The 18,810-nt window shown below is 46.4% G+C and overlaps 1 protein-coding gene across 1 annotated transcript; it reads right to left on the minus strand.

Annotated features, from left to right (window-relative positions):
• Positions 1-14,925: 14,925 nt before the first annotated feature.
• HEY1 (hes related family bHLH transcription factor with YRPW motif 1) lies at positions 14,926-18,788 on the minus strand. The gene is made up of 5 exons (XM_002927850.4): positions 18,494-18,788; positions 18,154-18,229; positions 17,945-18,028; positions 17,587-17,668; positions 14,926-16,697 (listed from the first exon to the last, which is right to left on the minus strand). The coding sequence occupies exons 1-5, from the start codon at positions 18,580-18,582 to the stop codon at positions 16,114-16,116; spliced, it is 915 nt and encodes a 304-aa protein (XP_002927896.1). The 5' UTR covers positions 18,583-18,788; the 3' UTR covers positions 14,926-16,113.
• Between the last annotated feature and the right edge of the window lie 22 nt (positions 18,789-18,810).

Here is an 18,810-nt window from a genome sequence, read left to right on the forward strand (position 1 = left end):
CTGGGATCACGGCCTGGGCCAAAGGCAGATGTCTAACGACTGCACTACCCAGGCGTCTCTCTCAAATGATTTTTATGGGGCTTAAATTAGGAAATACATAAACAGCTTAGCTTGGTGCCTGACACGTGGAATATAGTCAGTACACGTCACGTATCAGTACAGAATTTGAGTCAGCTGTGAATAACCAAAAAGCCAAAATTACCCACGGCTTAAATACATAAATGCTTACTTTCTTCTCCTGCGATGTAAGCTCAGAGCAGGACTGGATTAGCAGTTACTGGGACACCGGAGACCCCAGTCCTTCTCTCTGTTCAACCGCCCTTAGCTCCTTGCGTCGTGATCTAACGTGGCTCTGGAGCTGCAGCCAACACATCCACGACGTGCAAGAAGCAGACATGGCATAAGAAGACTGTACCTTTACCTTTACTTTCAAAACCTCTGCACAGCACTTCTGACTATAGCGCACTGAGCAGAATGTAGCCTCATGAGCACATCACACCTAGAGGCTGAAAGCCTGGGTGCACTGCTGTCCTGTAAAAAACCCCTGAGATTCAGTTAATAGAGAGAGAATGGTGTCACAGGCATAGTCATCCTTCCACAGTACAAGTGTCGATGTTGTTACTACAAAAGCCAGGGCTCTGGGCAAGGGAAGTAGTGAAAGCCAGAGATTCTGCGGGTCACCCGTATCCCTGCTGATAAGACTACAGGGGCCAGGAGAGTCCCAAAGGAGTGATAGGATCAGACATTCCAGAATCATCCAGGACTGAACAGAGAGACCTCCAGGTTTCAAACAACTCCTCCTTCCCACCACCCAATTCTAACGCAGTGGATCTGGGCTCAGCCATGAGCATTTCCAGGTTTTTTAACAAGCACCCCAGTGGCCAATGCAGCGGGAACAGGAGCCAGTCCGGTTCAGGGGTAGGGTCCTTCTCTGCTGCAAGTTCTTGTAGGATTTCTGCTTCAACGCCAGTACAGCGTTAGGCCCGACCCCAGGCCCTGGGAAGGGGAAGGTAGTGATTTTGGAAGATTCTAAGGACATTTTCACCCCCCACGCAAAATTCTCTTAAAGATCCTATTTTTAATCAAATTAGAAAGAATATACATATGTACCGTGTTAATTCCAAAATAATTTATCTGATTATATTAAATTGCTCAGTGTCTGATATAAAATCGTGAGAATATAGAAATACCTTTATTAACATAAAAATATTTATATAAATATAAAGAAAAACCACAATAGACTTTGCAAGTTTTGCTCCAGCACCAAATACCAATTACAGTCACTCAGACGCAGGCTTGACGAGTCTGGTGTTTGACCACACGGTACGGAGCAACTTGCTTTGGAAGAGATGTCAGCCCGCGGTGGGGTTCAGATCCTTCTGCATGGCTCTCAGGGCAGCTCCTCAGGATGTCAAGCCCTCCCATCGTATTAATTTTCTCACCTCCAGATCCCCAGGGATGCCAGCCCACCACCCATGAAGGCGCTGGCCCCTGCCCTAGGGCCCGATGGCCTGATCCACCGCCAGACACCCCACCTCATATCGGAGAACTGTAGTGTTTTCTCCCGACTCGCAGGCTTGGGGCCGAAGCTCCCCAAGTCTGTGCTCCCCTGCTCCTGACGGCCCTGGCTTCTAAGATCACTTCTCCATCTCCCATGTCTGACTTCCCCTGGCCCTTATACTTCATACCCCAGCATGTTTGCTCAGGTAACACATTGGCTCTTTCTTAATTAATAAGCTTCCAATCCTTCCGTGTGGCTTTCCTGATTGAAACCAGCTCTGTCCTCTCCCCATCTCGATGCCACCTTGCTTTGTGCAATCTATCTGCCCAGTTCAACCCGAGGCAAGAATGACGTGTTTGATAGTGATGCAATGGGAAGAGTGGGCATAAATTTGGACAGAAAACATTCCCCAAAGCACCACTTCTCCTTTTTTTTCTGTACGCAGTTTTCACTGGTGCTCTACGGATCACAGAGATCAGCACAGGAAGGAAGGAAGGAGAGAGAGGGAGGAGAGTAAACAGAAGAAGGAGAGAAAGAATATTTGCCAATAGATAGATTTTGTTCTCTCTGGAGGTCTTGCAAACCCCAAGCCCCCAGAAAGTCAATTTTGTAGTCCGGTGATGAAACAAACATGTTCGCTCGAAGTGACCCATTAAGCAAGTCGCACATTCCCGTATCCAGCTAAGTTCTCTGGACATCGGGGGCTATAGGAGCACAGAGCAGGGCGAAGAGGCAGGCTGGAGGAGACAAGAAAGGAGGCAAATCTTCTAGGCCCGATTATGAAGAGCTCAGCATCGTTGGGACCTTTTATCGAGTTGCATTAGTCCTGTAGGACTCCTTTGTTAGCTATCTACCCCTCGGCCCCACTCTCTTATTCTGACAGCCTGTCTCTCCAGTGAGCACGTAGCTACACGCAGTGGACTTCTCTGCCATGTTTCCCGAGAGGGTAGCTGTTGACTTCTCCCCAGGAGGAGGTGTTGACAGTCCACATGGCTGGAGCTGGGTAAGAGGGGCATTTCCACAGCTTCTGCCCAGCAGCCAGAGTTCACTGTCTTTGGAAGGGAGTCAAGTTCCAAATCGACTGAGAAAGGAAAGTTAGGTCAGCTCAAGGGCCATGCAAGTGAAAATCAATGTTGACAGTGAGGACCACAGTTTATCTCCCACCCACTCTCTTTGATTGCTGGACCAAGTCGGCCGCTGTTTTACAAGTGTCCGGGGTAAAAGCCCCAAATCCACAGGCTGCCTGGTGTACTTGGGATCACCTCCACCAGCAGCCTGCCTCTCAGGAACCCGCCTCTCCCTTGTTGCCCCAAGAGTTTGCCCTAAGCTCCGGCCACTCCCCTTCCGTTTTCCTAAAGCGGCAATCAACAACCTTGGCTGCATGATTTTCTAATCCCCTGAATGATTTGTAGGAATATCAGTGCCGCCTCTGGAGCGTCTGATTTAGCTGCTCTGGGTAGGGACCCGCAGGATTTTCTCAACCTCCCCAGGTGTCCTTCGCGTGCTGGCAAGTTGAGATCCACTGTCCTAAAGCATCGCTAACAGGAAGTCATCATTTTTCAGATTCTAGCTGAAGTTTGGGGGGGCGGTTTACGAAGACATAATGACTGCAGAAGATGAAAAACAATTTCAAAATCAATTTTAAGGGGCACCTGCATGTCTCAGTTGATTGGGCGTCTGCCTTTGGCTCAGGTCATGATCTCCAGGTCCTGGAATCAAGCCCCACATCGGGCTCCCTGATCAGCAGAAAGTCTGCCTCTCTCTCTCTCTCTCTCCCCCTCCCCACGGCTCGTTCTCTCTCTCTCAAATAAATGCAATCTTTTTAAAAAAAAAAAACAAAATCAATTTTAAATTCTTACGTCCTTAAAAAAAATCTCTCAGTCTGTCCTCTCCCTTACAAAGTTCATCCTAGCTGGAGAGAGGTTAACACCAGCAGACCCTCTTCTGGCCCGCAAGTCCCCTTTTCTCCCCACTCAAGCACCCTGCCTCCAATTCTGGCATTTCCGCACACAAATCTCAGGCATAATATGATAAGTACTACCCCAAAAACTACAGGAGCAAGAGACTGTGAGCTTCATGAACTGACTGCTTAAACCCCTGTAGTTGGCCAGCTGTGAATCTAGATATCCAGAACTCAGGCTGTGCCTTCCAAAGACATTCCACCTGCTGGTGGTTTAATGGCCCAGCTACAATATCCATAGGGATAATTCTGGATGCTCTGGCCGGCAAGGACTTCCAGGACTACACAGGGATTATAGGATCGCTGGGTAGCTGGCAACCCTTTCTTCCACCCGATCTGGAGAGATTGAAACCCTCGCCTCCCAACATTCCAGAATGAGGTGCCCACCCTTCCCTCATCTGTTGTCCCTGCCCCCATGTCCCCCATCCCCCTACTTTCATACCCCCTATTTCACTACCCCTTTTCCCCAGCCCTAACCATGCCACAGAGGCTGGGAACTTTTGGTGGCCCAGGCGAAAATGAGAGGTGAGCAGGCAGAGGAGGGGCATTGGTGACTGTGCTTTGTTACAAAGAGCACATGGAAACAGCCATGTCCAGCATGTCACAGCCACACCCACCCACCACCGGGCTCTGCACACCAAACGACACCCTCTCCTGTGTGGAATTGGGTGTTCCTTGGAGGCCATCCAGTTCAAACTCAAATAACTTAAAAGAGTTTTTTTCTCCCTGACACCCCTATGATACTCCAGCCACTGCTCTAAGCACTTGAGACACATCGTCCCTATTTATCCTCACAGCTACCCCAAGCCCATGAGGAAGGTTCTGAAGATACCCCCTTTCTCAGATGAAGATCAAAGTTTGAAAAGGTTAAGTAACTCTCCCAGTATTTCAGCTGGTAATCTGGATTTGAACCAAATTTAATTCCAGACATTTCTCTATAATAAACGAGTTTCAGGCGTAAGGCCATCTAGATCAGCGGTATTAAAGTTTTGGGCTGTGTGATATTATTTATAATAGGATATACATACATCTTGTTATATTTGGCAGAGTTCCCAAACCCCTCGGAATTCCCTAAGTGGTAAGTGCAATAAACATGTCTTTTGCTCTCCACAGCAAGTCCTTTTCAATCACCTGCATTTATGTTAATAAAATGGCTTTTGGAAAAAACATCTAAGGCTGGAGGCTGGTTGCCAGAACCAACCTGTGATTAGACGGTGGAAACTTTCAATCCCACCCCTAAACCTCCAAGGAGGGGAGAGGGCCTGGAGATTGAATTCGATCATGAATGGCCAATGATGTAATCAATTATGCCTCCATACTGAAGTCTTCATGGAAACCCAAAAGGGCAGGTTTTGGAGCCCTTCCATGTTGGGGAACTCATCCACGGGCTGTAAGGGTAATGCGGTCCACTTCTGCGGGGACAGCTGCTCCTGCACTCGGGATCCTGCTGCAGCTTTTTTTTTTTAAGATTTTATCTGTTTATTTATTTGAAAGAGAGAGAGAGGAGCAGAGGGAGAGGGAAAAGCAGACTGTGCTGAGCACAGAGCTTGGCGTGGGGCTTGATGCCACAACCTTGAGATCATGCCCTGAGCTGAAATCAAGTCGGACACTTAACCCACTGAGTCACCTAGGTGCCCGCTTTCTTTACCTTTTCCTCTGGCTATTCATCTGTATCCTTTATAATATCCTTTATGCTAAACTGGTAAACATAAGTAAATGTTTCTCTGAGTTCTGTGAGCCACTCTAGCAAATTCATGGAACCAGAGAAGGAGGTCGTGGAACTTCTGATCAACAGTCACTAGATCGGAAGCAAGGTGACAACTCAGACTTGTGATTGTCATCTGAAGCAGGGCAGGGGACTGCGATCTCTTGGGAATAAGGCCTTAACCTGTGGGATCTGACACTCTCTACCTGTTGGAACTGATTTAAATGAAGTGGAGAATTGCTTGGTGGTGTGGAAAACACACACACACACACACACACACACACACACACACATATATATATATATATATATATATATATATATATATATTTTGTAGANTAACCTGTGGGATCTGACACTCTCTACCTGTTGGAACTGATTTAAATGAAGTGGAGAATTGCTTGGTGGTGTGGAAAACACACACACACACACACACACACACACACACACACATATATATATATATATATATATATATATATATATATATATTTACTGGAGATTATATAATCTGCAAAAGAATTTTGAAAAATTATCCCTACCATGTTTTAAAACTGATATTTAAAATTTTTCCTAAGTTTAGATAGTGGTAAATTTTGCAATTTTTAGGTATAATGTTGATGTCCAATGAAATGTTAAAGACCATTAGCAAAAGCAACATAGTATAATGACTTGATACCAGCCATCGCCTTTTTGGAAATACAAGAACAAGTTCCTCTTGGACAGTGGGAAATTCCACAGCATTCCTCTTTCTCTTTGAATTCCGATTGCCATTTCACTTTCCCACAGAATGTTATCCTAGTAACATTTTTATGTTTGAAAGTATTTTCTCAATCTCCCATCATAGTTCTCTCTAATAGGGATATGCACATAAATTCTTTTTAGTTTTTATTTCTTGTGACCATGAAGCTCTAAATTATGGAAAGAATGGAAAGAAGAAAGGAAGGAAAGGAGGGAGGGATGGAGGTATAGAGGGCAGGAAGAAAGGAAACAAGGAAGGAAAACTCTGGATTGAGTTACTAGTACTATGCAATTAATCAAATAATATTTTGATAACTTTATTATTAAAAGTAAAATGATATGCAAGTGCATCTCTTCATCATAAAATGAATAAGGCTTTTTCCCTCAACATAGTTCATGTATAAATGAATGAATATTGCCAAAAGTCTCATTCTGATGATTCATCATCAAAATTATTAGTAATGTTCCACCAGCTGACAATTTAGGTCAGTCTTCATTTTAACAAAAGCAAAGAATTGTAAAGTACCTAATTTTCAAAAATATTTGTTACACAGTCATTAGTCAGTCCCTTTCCCAATTTCTGGGAAATATAGGAAAAAGATTTACCAAGTCTTACTAAAGGAACTATTAATTACACCAGTTTCTCTTCTACCTAGGGGGACCTAAGGGAAGAGTGTTGAGAGTAAGTGGAAAGAACTAATGAGTTTAACTCTGAGAGGGGAGAGAGAAAGCCTTTTACCAGTCACATTTCTTCCTGAGGCTCTCTTTGCTTTGCTCTTACCTGACTCCAGACACAGTGCAATCTTGAACAGCATGTTTAGGATGGAAGAGTCAAGGTCATTAAATAATCATTGCCTTCACTCCCACCACCCCTCTCAATATTTCTAAATTCAGAACATTTGAACATGAACCAAAACACCCTATTTTATAGCTCATGTTTTTTAAAAAAGATTAATTTATTTTAGAGAGGGAGTGCAGAGGGAGAGAGAAAATCCTCAAACAGACTTCCCGCTGAGTACAGAGCCCAGGACCCTCAGATCATGACCTGAGCCAAAACCAAGAATTGGGTGCTCAACCGACTGAGTCACCCAGGGGCCCCTATAGCTCATGTTTTGCCCATAACAAAAATATATGTGAGACAGGCAGAAATAGGGAGCAGAAGGTAAGTTTATAGTTCCCCAGTTATCATTAAGGAAGACTTCCCTGAAACGAAGTTTTAGAATTGTCCGTTTGTTCCGTGTCCTGTAAGTTTCTGTGTCCCCAGATCTGGGATGGGTAAGGAGCACAGCTTTCTTTTGCAATATAGGGGCAAGCCTGCCGAGAGCAGGGAGCTGGGAAAGCTGGAAGTCAAGAATTGCGTACATGCAGTGGCTTAGCATTTGGGGATCAATGCTAAAACATGGATCCATGTATCCATTGTCCTTGGAAAGTCTTAGAAGCCCTCGTCTCTTTCCCACCTGGAGCTCTTTTACAACATCCAGGGTGGACCAGCCTCTGCTTCACCGCCCTCTGTCCAGGGAGCTCACCCTCTCCCAAAGGAGATTGTTCCATTTGCAACCTGCTGAAGTCGTTAGGGAGTGTCACAGGAGACCCCCTACCAAGTTGGAATCAATCAACTGATGAACTGAGTTTGTGGGTTTAAACAACAGCAACAACAACACAGACTCTGATCAGCCAGATTGAATCCTGGCTTTGCCTCTTAACATATGATTTCGGATGAGTGTCTTCAACTTGCAAAATCTTATAATCAGATCACAATGCTGACCTTCAGAATAACCACTGTTAAAGATGGAAGATGATGCATGCAAATCCCCTAGCCCCGCATCTGGCACCTTGCAAGCATTAAAGAAAGAACTGTTGTCATTCAACAGATTACTGAGCCTTCTAACTGCTCCATCATCCAGCTCACATTTCTGTGACTGTTCCGGAAGAGTGGGACACTTAGTGAAATGCGTCGCTGCAGCACGGAAACATGATTCTGCAGTATGCACCAATGGCCCAGTAGCGGAAGCCTTTTCAAAAGGAATGGAGGCGTGCAAGGCACAAGAACAAGCATTTTTCTTTACTTCTTGTAAGCGCTCCAGGTGACGACGTGAATCATTTTTTTAAAAATCTGGCCCTGGAGTAACATTAAACTCAGTGATTTGCAGTATGGAAAATCCACTTTTTTTTTTAAAGAAGCTGGATTTGTTGTTGTTAATTTTTATTTTATTTATTTGAGAGAGGGAGAGAGAGAGAGAGAGAGAGCACGGTGAGGGGGGGAGCGGAGAGAAGCAGGCTCCCCGCTGCGGGGAGGACCCTGAGATCATGACCTGAGCTGAAGGCAGATGCTTAACCGACTGAGCCACCCAGGCGCCCCTAGAAAATCCATCTTCTTAAAAAGATCCAGGTTTCTAGAATCTCTTCCTGAAAGAGGAAAGGCTTCACCATCCCCCCAAGTCCCCAGCCCTGGTATGGCAATCTCATGCACAAGCCCCTTCCACGTACTGGGGCCTCATTCTTTTAATTACGTGTGCACTTCTCCACTAAGTAAGAACAATTAATAAATATGGGGGGGGGAGCTGTTTGTTTGTGTTTTACGGTAACTGCCTTCAACCATATTCTGACAAACCTGCCTTCTTTTAATGACATTTTAAACCAAAGTAGTTTCTTGTCACTTTCGCTAAAGGAGGCCAGTCTGTTTTAAAATGCCAATCTCCTTTCTCATCTGAAACGTGTCTCCCATCCCATCATCAGCTCACATGTGGAGACGGACCCTTGGAATAGGAGGGGAGGCACTGTCTGATCTTTGGCTCCTTCTCCCCCTCCAACACCTTGGGGGGTAGGAGTAGGGGGTCCATGTTCCAAGCCAGTTCTGGTTCTCATGTTCTTCCACCGCTTACCTTCCCCAGATTGACTACTCCTGCTCCGGTGTGGAAGGAGAGAGAAGACAGAAGACATCTTCTCATATAAGTTGGGGGGAGGGGTAGGCACCCACTTCTCATTCTGATTCTACAGCTTTCCCTCTGATGCCAGAGGCCTCTGCAGATGTGATGCTTTCCAAATAGATGACGTGCATGGTATCTGGGGGGAGACGTTTAATTAGAACCACACCCCGTATAGGAGGTAGCTCTCTCTGCCTTCAGCCCTGACAGTGGTCCAAGCCTCACACCCACTTTGTGTGAATCCCATACCCACATTTAGCCACTACCATCCCTCACGAAACCTTTCAACTGGCCTACTCCCCACAGGGAGGGGAGAGAAAAGCCCCCCAGGCCAGGTCCACACGCTGGCAATCATTTCCTTTCTTATCTCCTCCCCCAGTCCTTTTATGTAAGCCGGGCTGGGGATCTGCTGTGGAACACGGCAGGGACAGTTTGGCCTCTGATTAAAAATCATAAAGGGTATGGGCCCCAAGTGGGCTTTGGTTCTTTAGAATGTGAGGTCCCTACTGCTCTGTGCCCTCAGCAGAAAAGGCTGCCCTCAAAACCCTCTACAAACCCATTACTGCTTGACGGTCAGAATCAAGGTCAAGAATGAAGTCCCCTTCCCCATCACAAGCCTACACTGTCCTATGGGACATTCCCTCTGTGGGAATGTGGGTCTTCACCTGAGAACCACCGGCCTCTACTTCTATAAGGCTCTCTCTCTCTGCATACTTAAAGCAATAATTTACGCATCCGTTCTGCAGCCTCCAACTTATTCCAGGCTTCCTTTAAACGTCACATTGAGCCTAAATATTTCCTCTGTGTTGCTCTCCTGTGAACCCTGGGTGGCTGTAGTCTGCCCGCATAGTAGAACTTAAATTATCTATCTATGAGAGAGAGAGAGAGAGCACAAGCAGGAGGGGCAGAGGGGGAGAGTCAAGCCGACTCCACGCTGAGCGCAGAGCCCCACATGGGGCTCGATCCCACGACCCTGAGATAATGAGCTGAGCTGAAACCAAGAGTCAGACGCTCAACGGACTGTGCCACCCAGGCTCCTCCATAGAACTTCTATCCTCTCCATTTCTATAAATGCAGGTGCTCTGCTCCCCCATCTCTACCCCAACCAGCTAGATTAAAGTGTGACGAGATCAAAAATGCTGAAACCCCTAACTGGCAAGAAGGTGGAGGTGAAGATGAGTTAAGAACTGAAGGTCTTCAGTGGAGAGTAGGAGCTTTTGTGGGGAATATAAAAAAGTGACCATGGGACACCCGGGTGGCTCAGTTGATTAAGCAACCAACTCTTGGTGTCAGCTTAGGTGATGACCTTAAGGTCCTGGGATGCAACCTGCCTCAGGCTCCCTGGCCAGTGGGGAGCCTGCTGGTCTCCTTCTCTCTCTCTCTCTCTCTCTCTCTCTCTCTCTCTCTGCCCTTCCCCTTCCTCACACGTGCCTGCACGCTGTCTCTCAAATAAATATATATATTTTAAGGGACCAATGTCCCTCAATTCCCACTAAGCATACACAAAAAAAGGAAATAGGCTTGAAGGACGGTGGTCAAGTTGGATTTCTTTTAAAGCAGAATTTTACAGCAGTGAAGAGAAAATACTGAAACGAAACATGAAATTACCTTCCCTGGTAGTTTTTAAAATAAAAGATTGGGGTTGGGGTGGCTAGAGACCTACCTGTTTGAATCTGCTTTGCACTGCTTCCTAGTGGTAACAAAGGACCGGATTGGATTCACGAATTCATCCAACAAATATCTATTGGGTGCCTCTTATATGTTAGGTGCTGTCGAAGTGACAGAACTCGAGAGGTGAACAAAGCAAGCAAAACAGAGAGTAAACAAGTAACTGATGGATATTCTGTTCGATGATGCTAACTAAGCACTGGGGGGGAGGGGGGACAGAGTGGGGGAAGGGTGAGTAGTGGCGGGGGGGGGCAGAGGGCTCGGAGGGGGTGACTGTTTTAAGTGGACTGCGAGGGAGACTGCAGGGGAAGACGGCTGTGCCAAGAGCCCCCAGCCGCTTCCAGATCGAAGCTAGCTTAGGAGACGGCGGGGGAGGTGGCGCCGGCAGCGGGGAAGCCAGTGCGCAGGCCTGGAGGTGAGCGCATACTTGGCACGTTCCGCACCAGCAAACCCGGAGCGTGGCCGGAGCGGAGCAGGGAACGGCGGCGAGTGGTAGGAAACGGAGTCGAGGCAGATGATTCAAGGCTCAGATATGTCATTCTTTAATTTTATGGTTCAATTCCACATTCATGAGCTAGGAATTCCTACGCACCAGAAACAAAACCATGCCCTGGGGGGGATAGTAAAAAAAAAAAAAAAAAAAAAAAAAAAACGAAACAAAACGCTAAAAGTAACTACAGAAAACTCTCAGGAATCAACTCCTTCAGGGGTAACCTTCGTCTCTCTTTCAGCCTAATATGATGTCTTTAAGTTTCTTCTGCTAGATCAAGCCACAGGCCACCCTCACAACTGCCTAGGAATCACTGAGTTCTCAAATTTAGGCACGGTCTTTCAAGTTGAGTATATGTCAAAACCCAAGGACTTAAGGAAAAATGCTAATGTAAGAGTAAATATCATGGGAAATTTTACAGCATAACTCTGAAGGAGTCTAATAGTACAGCCTATTCACCAAAATCCAGAAGCCTGCCCGTGTGCCGCAGACCCATCTCAGGACAGCTGTGTACCCCGGATTTCCCTGGCACTTGTGGGCCTGGGCGACAGTTCTGCTACAAATGCACATCGATGCTCACAGACAGCTCAAAAAGAAAGGCTTGGGTTTCTTTTTCTTTTGCTTCCTTCTCCCTTCTCCCCTCTCCCCGCCCCGCCCGCCCCCACCAGCCCCACAGCAGAACACTAGGGCGTCTGAGTGAAAAGCCCTGCAGTTCATCAAGATCAAGGCAGGCATCATGTTTCAAGTTGAGGTTCAAAACAGCTTGCTCTTTGCTGAGACTTCTTACTTCCTGAATCAGATGGCGCCTTTCAGGACTCGGGTGTGCTGAGTCATGGCCAGCCACACGCTCACTCTGTCACTGAAGGCCACCACGCTGAGAGCCCACCTTCCTCCTTGGCATAAAGGGAACACCAGGACCCTGCGCCCTGCCCCTTCAGAAGTGGTTCCTGTCAAGTGACCAGACTTAGACCAAGAAGAATGATTTTACCTTCCCTCTCCTTGAGGAAATTTGACAACTCAGAAGTAAATAAGAAAAACTCTGCCTCTTATCTTCACCTGCTACTCTTTAGAGGAAACCACCCTCGGCCGCCTACGTGCTGCACTGTTCTCGTGATGTGGGTGTTTATCCATTAAGCATATTCATAGGCCAAAGATATTAGAAAATTCTAGCCCTCAGAGAGTCATTCCAGTGAGAGCCTTAGAAGCTGAGGCGCAGTCTAACCTGCCCAGTCTTCCCTGCAGACAGGCTTTGGTGAGTTAGTTTACCAGCCCATATAAATTGGCCTGTTTCACATAAAAATCGAAAATTGGCCATTTTCTCAAAAACTTGAAAGATCTGGCAACACGGGGCCAAAATTCCAGTGTAGAAACAACTGGTGTGGCCCTTCAGACAGACCTTCAGATAGAAGGTGCTGGGAACACGTGTTCCCTAGGTTGCCATCCACCCGGCTGATGCCCCTGTGTCCTTCCCCACTAGTGCCTGTCCCTGTCCCTGTGTGTCTGTGCCCAGGACCCCATCTAATCCAAGCACTTTATCTCACAGAGGAGGAAAGTGGAGTCCAGAGAATTTTACATTTTAAATTTAAAGGTCACTCAATTAGGGAAAGGAGAGCAAGAAGCAGAATTTAAGTCCTCTTTCCAAGATGTCCCCATCCCCCAGAGCTCTGGTTGTAAAAGAAATTGGGCCGCATTTGAAGCAGTGTCTCAGATGATATTAGCTCTGAAGTTATTTTAATTATAAATCATCACCCGAAACTAATGAAGGCATGAAAGCTGTGATACTGGTATAGACCAGAAGGGCTGGGGAAAAGTATAACTAGGAGATAGAACATTTCCTGGGGGATTTTAAATATAAGTAATCTATATTTAAAATATCATGATTTTAGCGAGTAACAGAGCGGGGGGGAGAAAAGCTGAATAAAAATCATATCCTAATTTAACTATACTGAATAAATTAGAAATGATACTTCTTAGATTTTTCTTTAAAAGTTTTTTTAATGCAAGACTTCTGCCCATCTATTGTTGATGTCATTAACTCATGGTAATACATATAAGAAAATACATGAGTAATTATTGAGACCCTTCAAGATTCCTCGTGATGAATGATATTATTTTCCTCATAAGGGAAATTTATGGGCCATATAAAAAATTTTTGTTTATAGGGATAGAAATATTATGAATGTATGCATAGTATAAAAGTATGCTGGCACTAATAACCCTGATGTTCATTTTTTTTCTTACTGCATCAATTCAGAATAGAAGTGAGTTTTCCTACATTCATTTTTCTGCAGATCCCTGGCTTATCATTATCATTCCATCCTCTTTCCCAGGAAGATCCCATTCTACCTGCACCATTTCCAGAAACCTGTCACCGTGAAGGGGTTTAAAAAGAAAACCAAAATATTTCTTCGGGAGGCTATATAACCTTGAAAATGACCCCCCATGCCCCCTCCAAACAAAAAGAAACAATTACTAGCCAGATTAGGATACAGAGATCACTGATGTGACAAGCGCGCCTGTCACACGTCTCACAGGTCCCCAGCGCTCTCAGCAGAGCCAGCAACAGGACAGGCTTGACTTCTGACCACATTAGCAACCATCTAAGCCTAGGGACGAGTAAGAGAATCTAAGGCAGTCTCTGAGCACAATGCTGTTCAGTAATGCTTTAATGCCATTTGAAATCACGGTTGCTAAAATTAAACTGACACTTGGCAGAAATTACCATAACACTTTCCATCACAGCATTCTGACAGGCAGAAAGTGTCTGCGTGGCACAGGCGGTGCTCAGAACGGAGCCGTGCATCCCAAGAGGGACCAACATGTGAGGCCATGGGGAGGAAGTCTGAGTGGGAGCTCAAGTTTGAGACCCACCATCTCCAAAATGCTGCAGCGTCCATTCCCTTCAGAGAGATCGAGAAGTCGCTGCTCCAGTTCAAAGTCCAAACTTCTGCCTTCCTGTCTTCCTTTTTGAATCAGAGCAGGGAGGAGGAGCTCAGTGGTTGGGCAAAGAAAAGCCAGGCTCTATTTTGTCATCTGCCAGGATGGGTTTTCTCCCTCCCCTCCCCACCAACTTCAGGATTAAGGCAAACTTCTTCCAAGCCAGGAGACAGCACTCCTTCACTGGCAGGACTACTTTCAAGGCAACGGGAAGGCACCGCTCTCCCCCTGGGGCCCACATGACTGCCTCTGTTCTGGCAGCGTTTTGTTCTAACCTAAAGCATGTGTCAGCTTCCTCACTACACAGCTCAGGAGTCAACTGCAACTAAAGGGTTAAGCAAATTCCTTGAAACAAGACAAGGAGAGACTCCTGGAGCTTTGCAGGTGCAGAATTACAGCCTGCCACTGCTCACCATGCCGGATTCTGAGCCCCTGCACAGGAGATAGCAATGCTTGGCTTTCCTTGTTTTGCAGTGAAAGGAAGAGAGAGAGAGAGAGAGAAAGGGGGAGAGAGAGAGAGAGAGAAAGAAAGGAAAGAGAAGGAAAGAAAGAAAGAAAGAAAGAAAGAAAGAAAGAAAGAAAGAAAGAAAAAAAGAAAAGGAAATAAATTTTCTGTTCTCTCAGCACAGAACTATGCACACAGTAGATGCTCTCAGGAAAAAAAAAATTGTTGTGTGGTCAGCATGGTCTTAAAGGATTTTATCAGAGTTTTTTCCCACCCTGCAACTCTTAGCGTGACTTGAGGCATCCCAGCCCCCACATGGCCAGCTCAGGGCAGGTCACCTACCGGCGCAGTCAAAGGGCTGTGTCTCCTGGTGGGAGTCAGGCCATAGCTCTGCACCATGATGCGGTCACCTTACTCAACAGCAAAGTCAGAGTTTAGAATTCCAAAAATAATGAAGTCAATCAACATAAGAGAACTGGTGGCCAGGCAAAATGAAAATGAGAGAAAATTTATCTTTTCCGAGCCAATAAAGGGAAAGGCCAAGGCATGTAAGACATATACAGCAGAATAGTTTGTTCTTCTTTTTTTATTTAGTCACAACACATCAGTACAACAGAGGCCAAACCCGGTTCAGTGGAGAGCGTTCACATTACACCTGCTAGAAGAATCGACCTGTAAAATGATGCTTTTCTAGCCTGAACCAAATGAAACCAAAAGACGGCCACAAAGCCCTTTTGAATATCTCAACAACTGCATTTCCATGCACTGAAAAGGAAAACACAACATAAAAATTTCCAATTAAAAGAAAACCTAGCAGTTCTGGGAAGATGTAGGTTATGCATTTAACAGGTCCCACTGGACCGTGCCATTGACTGCTCGCACCCCGAGATCACTTATCCATGTCAACACTTGTGAAGTCGAGATCCATGAGATTGAAACTTCGTTGCATTGCTTGGGGCTGGTAGATGCAGGCATATTCTGTGCAATGACCTCCAACTCCAAATGGGGAACTGGCCTACAAGTAGCTCTCTCCTACCTAAGCCAGAACTGCCAAATCCTGGTGGATGACAGCAGCTGGTGATATGGACTCTGGGCCCCTGATGGTTTATACACTCACCTGACTGCTGCAGGAGGCAGAGAATTAACTCGTCTTCTTTCTTGGATAAAGCTGATCATCTGATTTGTCAACGCTTTGTTCAGAAATATAAAATTCAACATAGATCTTCCCCCCCCCAACCCCGGCAAAAGAATATTCTTTATACAACACCTTAACTGTCAAAATATTAACAAATAGCATCATGTTAACATTGAACTTAGTGGTTTGGAAACTTAATTCTAAGAACAGACTTCAACTATACGAGAAGAAAAACAGACCAAAATACTAAATGTTAAAATTCCCCAAACTTTGAGGCAAAAATGGGATCATTCTTAGGTTTACAAAGTAACGAGGCATAGAACAAACCTATTACCAAGTGTTGGTTTATACTCACTATTTCAATTTAATGTTTGGAACAAAATTTAACAACTAGTTTTTAAAAACTGCTAATACATGACATGATTAAAAAAAACATTAAAAAAAGGAAAAAGCAAACCAACAAACCTTTAGTCTTTCAACAAAATTTATCTGAAAGTGTACCTTTTTCCTTTTTACTTTTACTGACGACTTTAAGGTGATGTTGGCAACAGCCCAGCTCAGCTGGGATTTTAAGTGTTCCCCTCCCTCATTCTACAGCATCAGTTCCTTAAAAAGCTCCAATCTCCGTCCCCCAAGGTCTATAGGGCTTGCCAAGGTTTGCTGCCTGCGTGGGTGCCGAAGGGCTCAGTGCATTGGGAGACAGTAAGTGAAAGGAGCCAAAGGAGAAGGGGAAGGCCGACAGGGAAGCCACCGAGGAGAGCAGGGGCGGCGAGAGTTTGGAGGCGGAGGTGACCACAGGGAGCACCGGTCCGAGGCCGCCGCTAGGGGGCGCCCGTAAAGCGGGCGCCTCCGGATGTGCCGAAGCCAACCTGCCCTGGTGGTGTGGTTCCGTGGGCGAGGCCGTGGTGCCACTGTTCCCGTGGCCGTTCTGGGGCAGCAGCAGGGGGTGCGCGACGTGCGGGTGATGTCCGAAGGCGCTCCCCCAGGGAATGTGTCCAAGGCCTGCGTGGGCGCCGCTGGCCGCTTCCCGCTGGGAGGCGTAGTTGTTAAGATGTGAGACCAGTCGAACTCGAAGCGGGTCAGAGGCATCTAGTCCTTCAATGATGCTCAGATAACGGGCAACTTCTGCCAGGCACTCCCGAAACCCCAAACTCCGATAGTCCATAGCAAGGGCGTGTGCGTCAAAATAGCCTGAGGGAAAGAACAAAAGAAAAACCTCAAGGCTTTGCTCATTTCCCACATTTCTTCAATACCAAAGGCAGCCCTTCCTAGCAAATAAATACCTACAACCTTAAAAACGGCATACGCGGGTTCTTACGAAGGCCCAAATATTCTGGGGTCGACCAAAGTCTTTGCATTAATCAACAGGAGACGTATGTCTTTGCTAATACAAGTTCAAAGCCCAATTAGAAGCTGCTGAGCAGAAAGTGGAATTATACCCTACCAGCAGATGAAACTATGTTCATTCCTTTAATGTTTTCCCCCAACAACAACAAAAAATACATCAAGGACAGAGAAACCACAGAGCAGTGAAATTCATTAGACACACAGATGTAAGTTATCATCATGGAACTTTTAGGCACTTGGTCTTGAGTAAAGCATTTTCCGGCTGGAGACAGACACACAGACCCTGGTCTCCTATCTTCTGTTAGGTTTTCTCTAATTAACCACAACAGGTTTCTTTCCTCAAGAGTCACTTAGGAGCTTTTTTTTTTTTTTAATGCTGTCGATAAAATTAAGACCATACACATTTTTTTTCAAAAAAAGGCTTTTTCTGAAAATGTCAATAAACAAATGTGGTAAGAGCTACCTGATCTTAATCAGGACTTTAGGGCACCTCCCAAATAAAGAAAGGTGCATTGGCTTACTCTGAAGAGGACTGGGGTGATGAATTCACTGGAGAAAATCCTATGTGCATTTCAAAATGCACTGACAGGCAACTGTACACACCACATCATTCTCTCCCCACCCCCAAAGCACACAGCAAAAAATAAGGCAGTGACTGCACCAATGCTGGCCTGCAGCAGCTGCTCATTCCACCCAGAACACTCAGGGCCCCCTCTAGACTAGCGAGATGTACCTTTCCCTCCTGCAGTGTGCAGCATTTTCAGGTGATCCACGGTCATCTGCAGGATTTCTGCTTTTTCTAGCTTAGCAGATCCCTAGAGAAGAGCATGGCAAAAAAAAAAAAAAAATGATTTGGCACCAAGTGCCTTTGGGGAACAACTTAAAATAGATATGCTCTGTAAATCATAAAAGTACAAACTAAAGCAAAAGGGGCTGTCTTCGCAAAATACGTTGGAATCCGTCTATGATTCATCTCTGGCACAAGCAATATGGTTATTTTTCAAGACACAGTTGAGGTTCAGATTAATGAGGGGAAGGATTCCGAAGGTGTGGACAGCTACGCTGAGAGCTCTATCCACTTTCTCCATTACCTGCTTCTCAAAAGCACTGGGTACCAGCCGCCTCAGCTCAGACAAACTGTTATTAATCCGGTCCCGTCGGCGCTTCTCGATGATCTGTAGAAAGCAGACAAAACAAAGGAGGATATTTCCATCAAGACTGTAAATTTCAAAATGAAGCAAGGTAGTTCTTTCCATTAATTAATAACAAAACAAAAAAGGAGCACTGTAAAGAGACCTACGCCTCTTCGTCGTTTCCTGGCCAAGATCTGTGAAGATGTAGTTGGGGACATGGAACCTAGAGCCGAACTCAAGTTTCTGAATGAGGGGAAAAAAACAAGAATCGCTGTTAAGGGAGGGGAGGTGATACGAAGGGTCTCCCTCATGCCCTCCCCGCACTCAGACTGTTAGGCAACTTGGGTTTGAAAGCGCCTCGGGGGTCCCTCACCCCGACGGTGGCCGGACCGAGATGCGCAGAGGTCAATGGAGGGCACCGACGTGTCCCGGGACCTCGGCCGCTGTCACCGCGGCCAGCCGGCGCTCGCCTCCTGCCCTGGTTCCGCGCTGCCGCGGCCAACTCACCCATTCTCATCCGCACTCTCCTTTTCCACTTCGATGGTCTCGTCCAGCTCGCTATCCGAGGAGCTGTACTCGGGGTGGGCTCGCTTCATGCTGGCTGCACGGGGGCTCCGGGGGAGGGTCGGCGCGGCGGGCAGGGAGGAGTTAACAGCAGCGGCGCCTCTCCGCGCTCGGGGGCTTGCGTTCCGCACACACTGATCCCGCTCGCGCTCTGCCTCCGGTTAAAATTCAACCATCCCTTTCCCACGCTGCGCCCCTACTCAGGTCCCGGGGGAGGGCAGGAGGGGTGGAGGAGGCGGGCGAGGGGGTGGAGGGGCGGG

The sequence above is a fragment of the Ailuropoda melanoleuca genome, chromosome 9 (genome assembly GCF_002007445.2).
Source record: "Ailuropoda melanoleuca isolate Jingjing chromosome 9, ASM200744v2, whole genome shotgun sequence".
NCBI lineage: Eukaryota > Metazoa > Chordata > Mammalia > Carnivora > Ursidae > Ailuropoda > Ailuropoda melanoleuca.

What these genes read in the sequence shown, in the direction of transcription:
- HEY1 (XM_002927850.4), bottom strand. Translation starts at nt 18,582, where the DNA reads ATGAAGCGAGCCCACCCCGAGTACAGCTCCTCGGATAGCGAGCTGGAC. An exon ending in GAGAGTGCGGATGAGAATGG is followed by an intron (nt 18,230 to 18,493) that starts GTGAGTTGGCCG and finishes CCCCTCATTCAG; the next exon opens with AAACTTGAGTTCGGCTCTAG. An exon ending in CCAGGAAACGACGAAGAGGC is followed by an intron (nt 18,029 to 18,153) that starts GTAGGTCTCTTT and finishes TGCTTTCTACAG; the next exon opens with ATCATCGAGAAGCGCCGACG.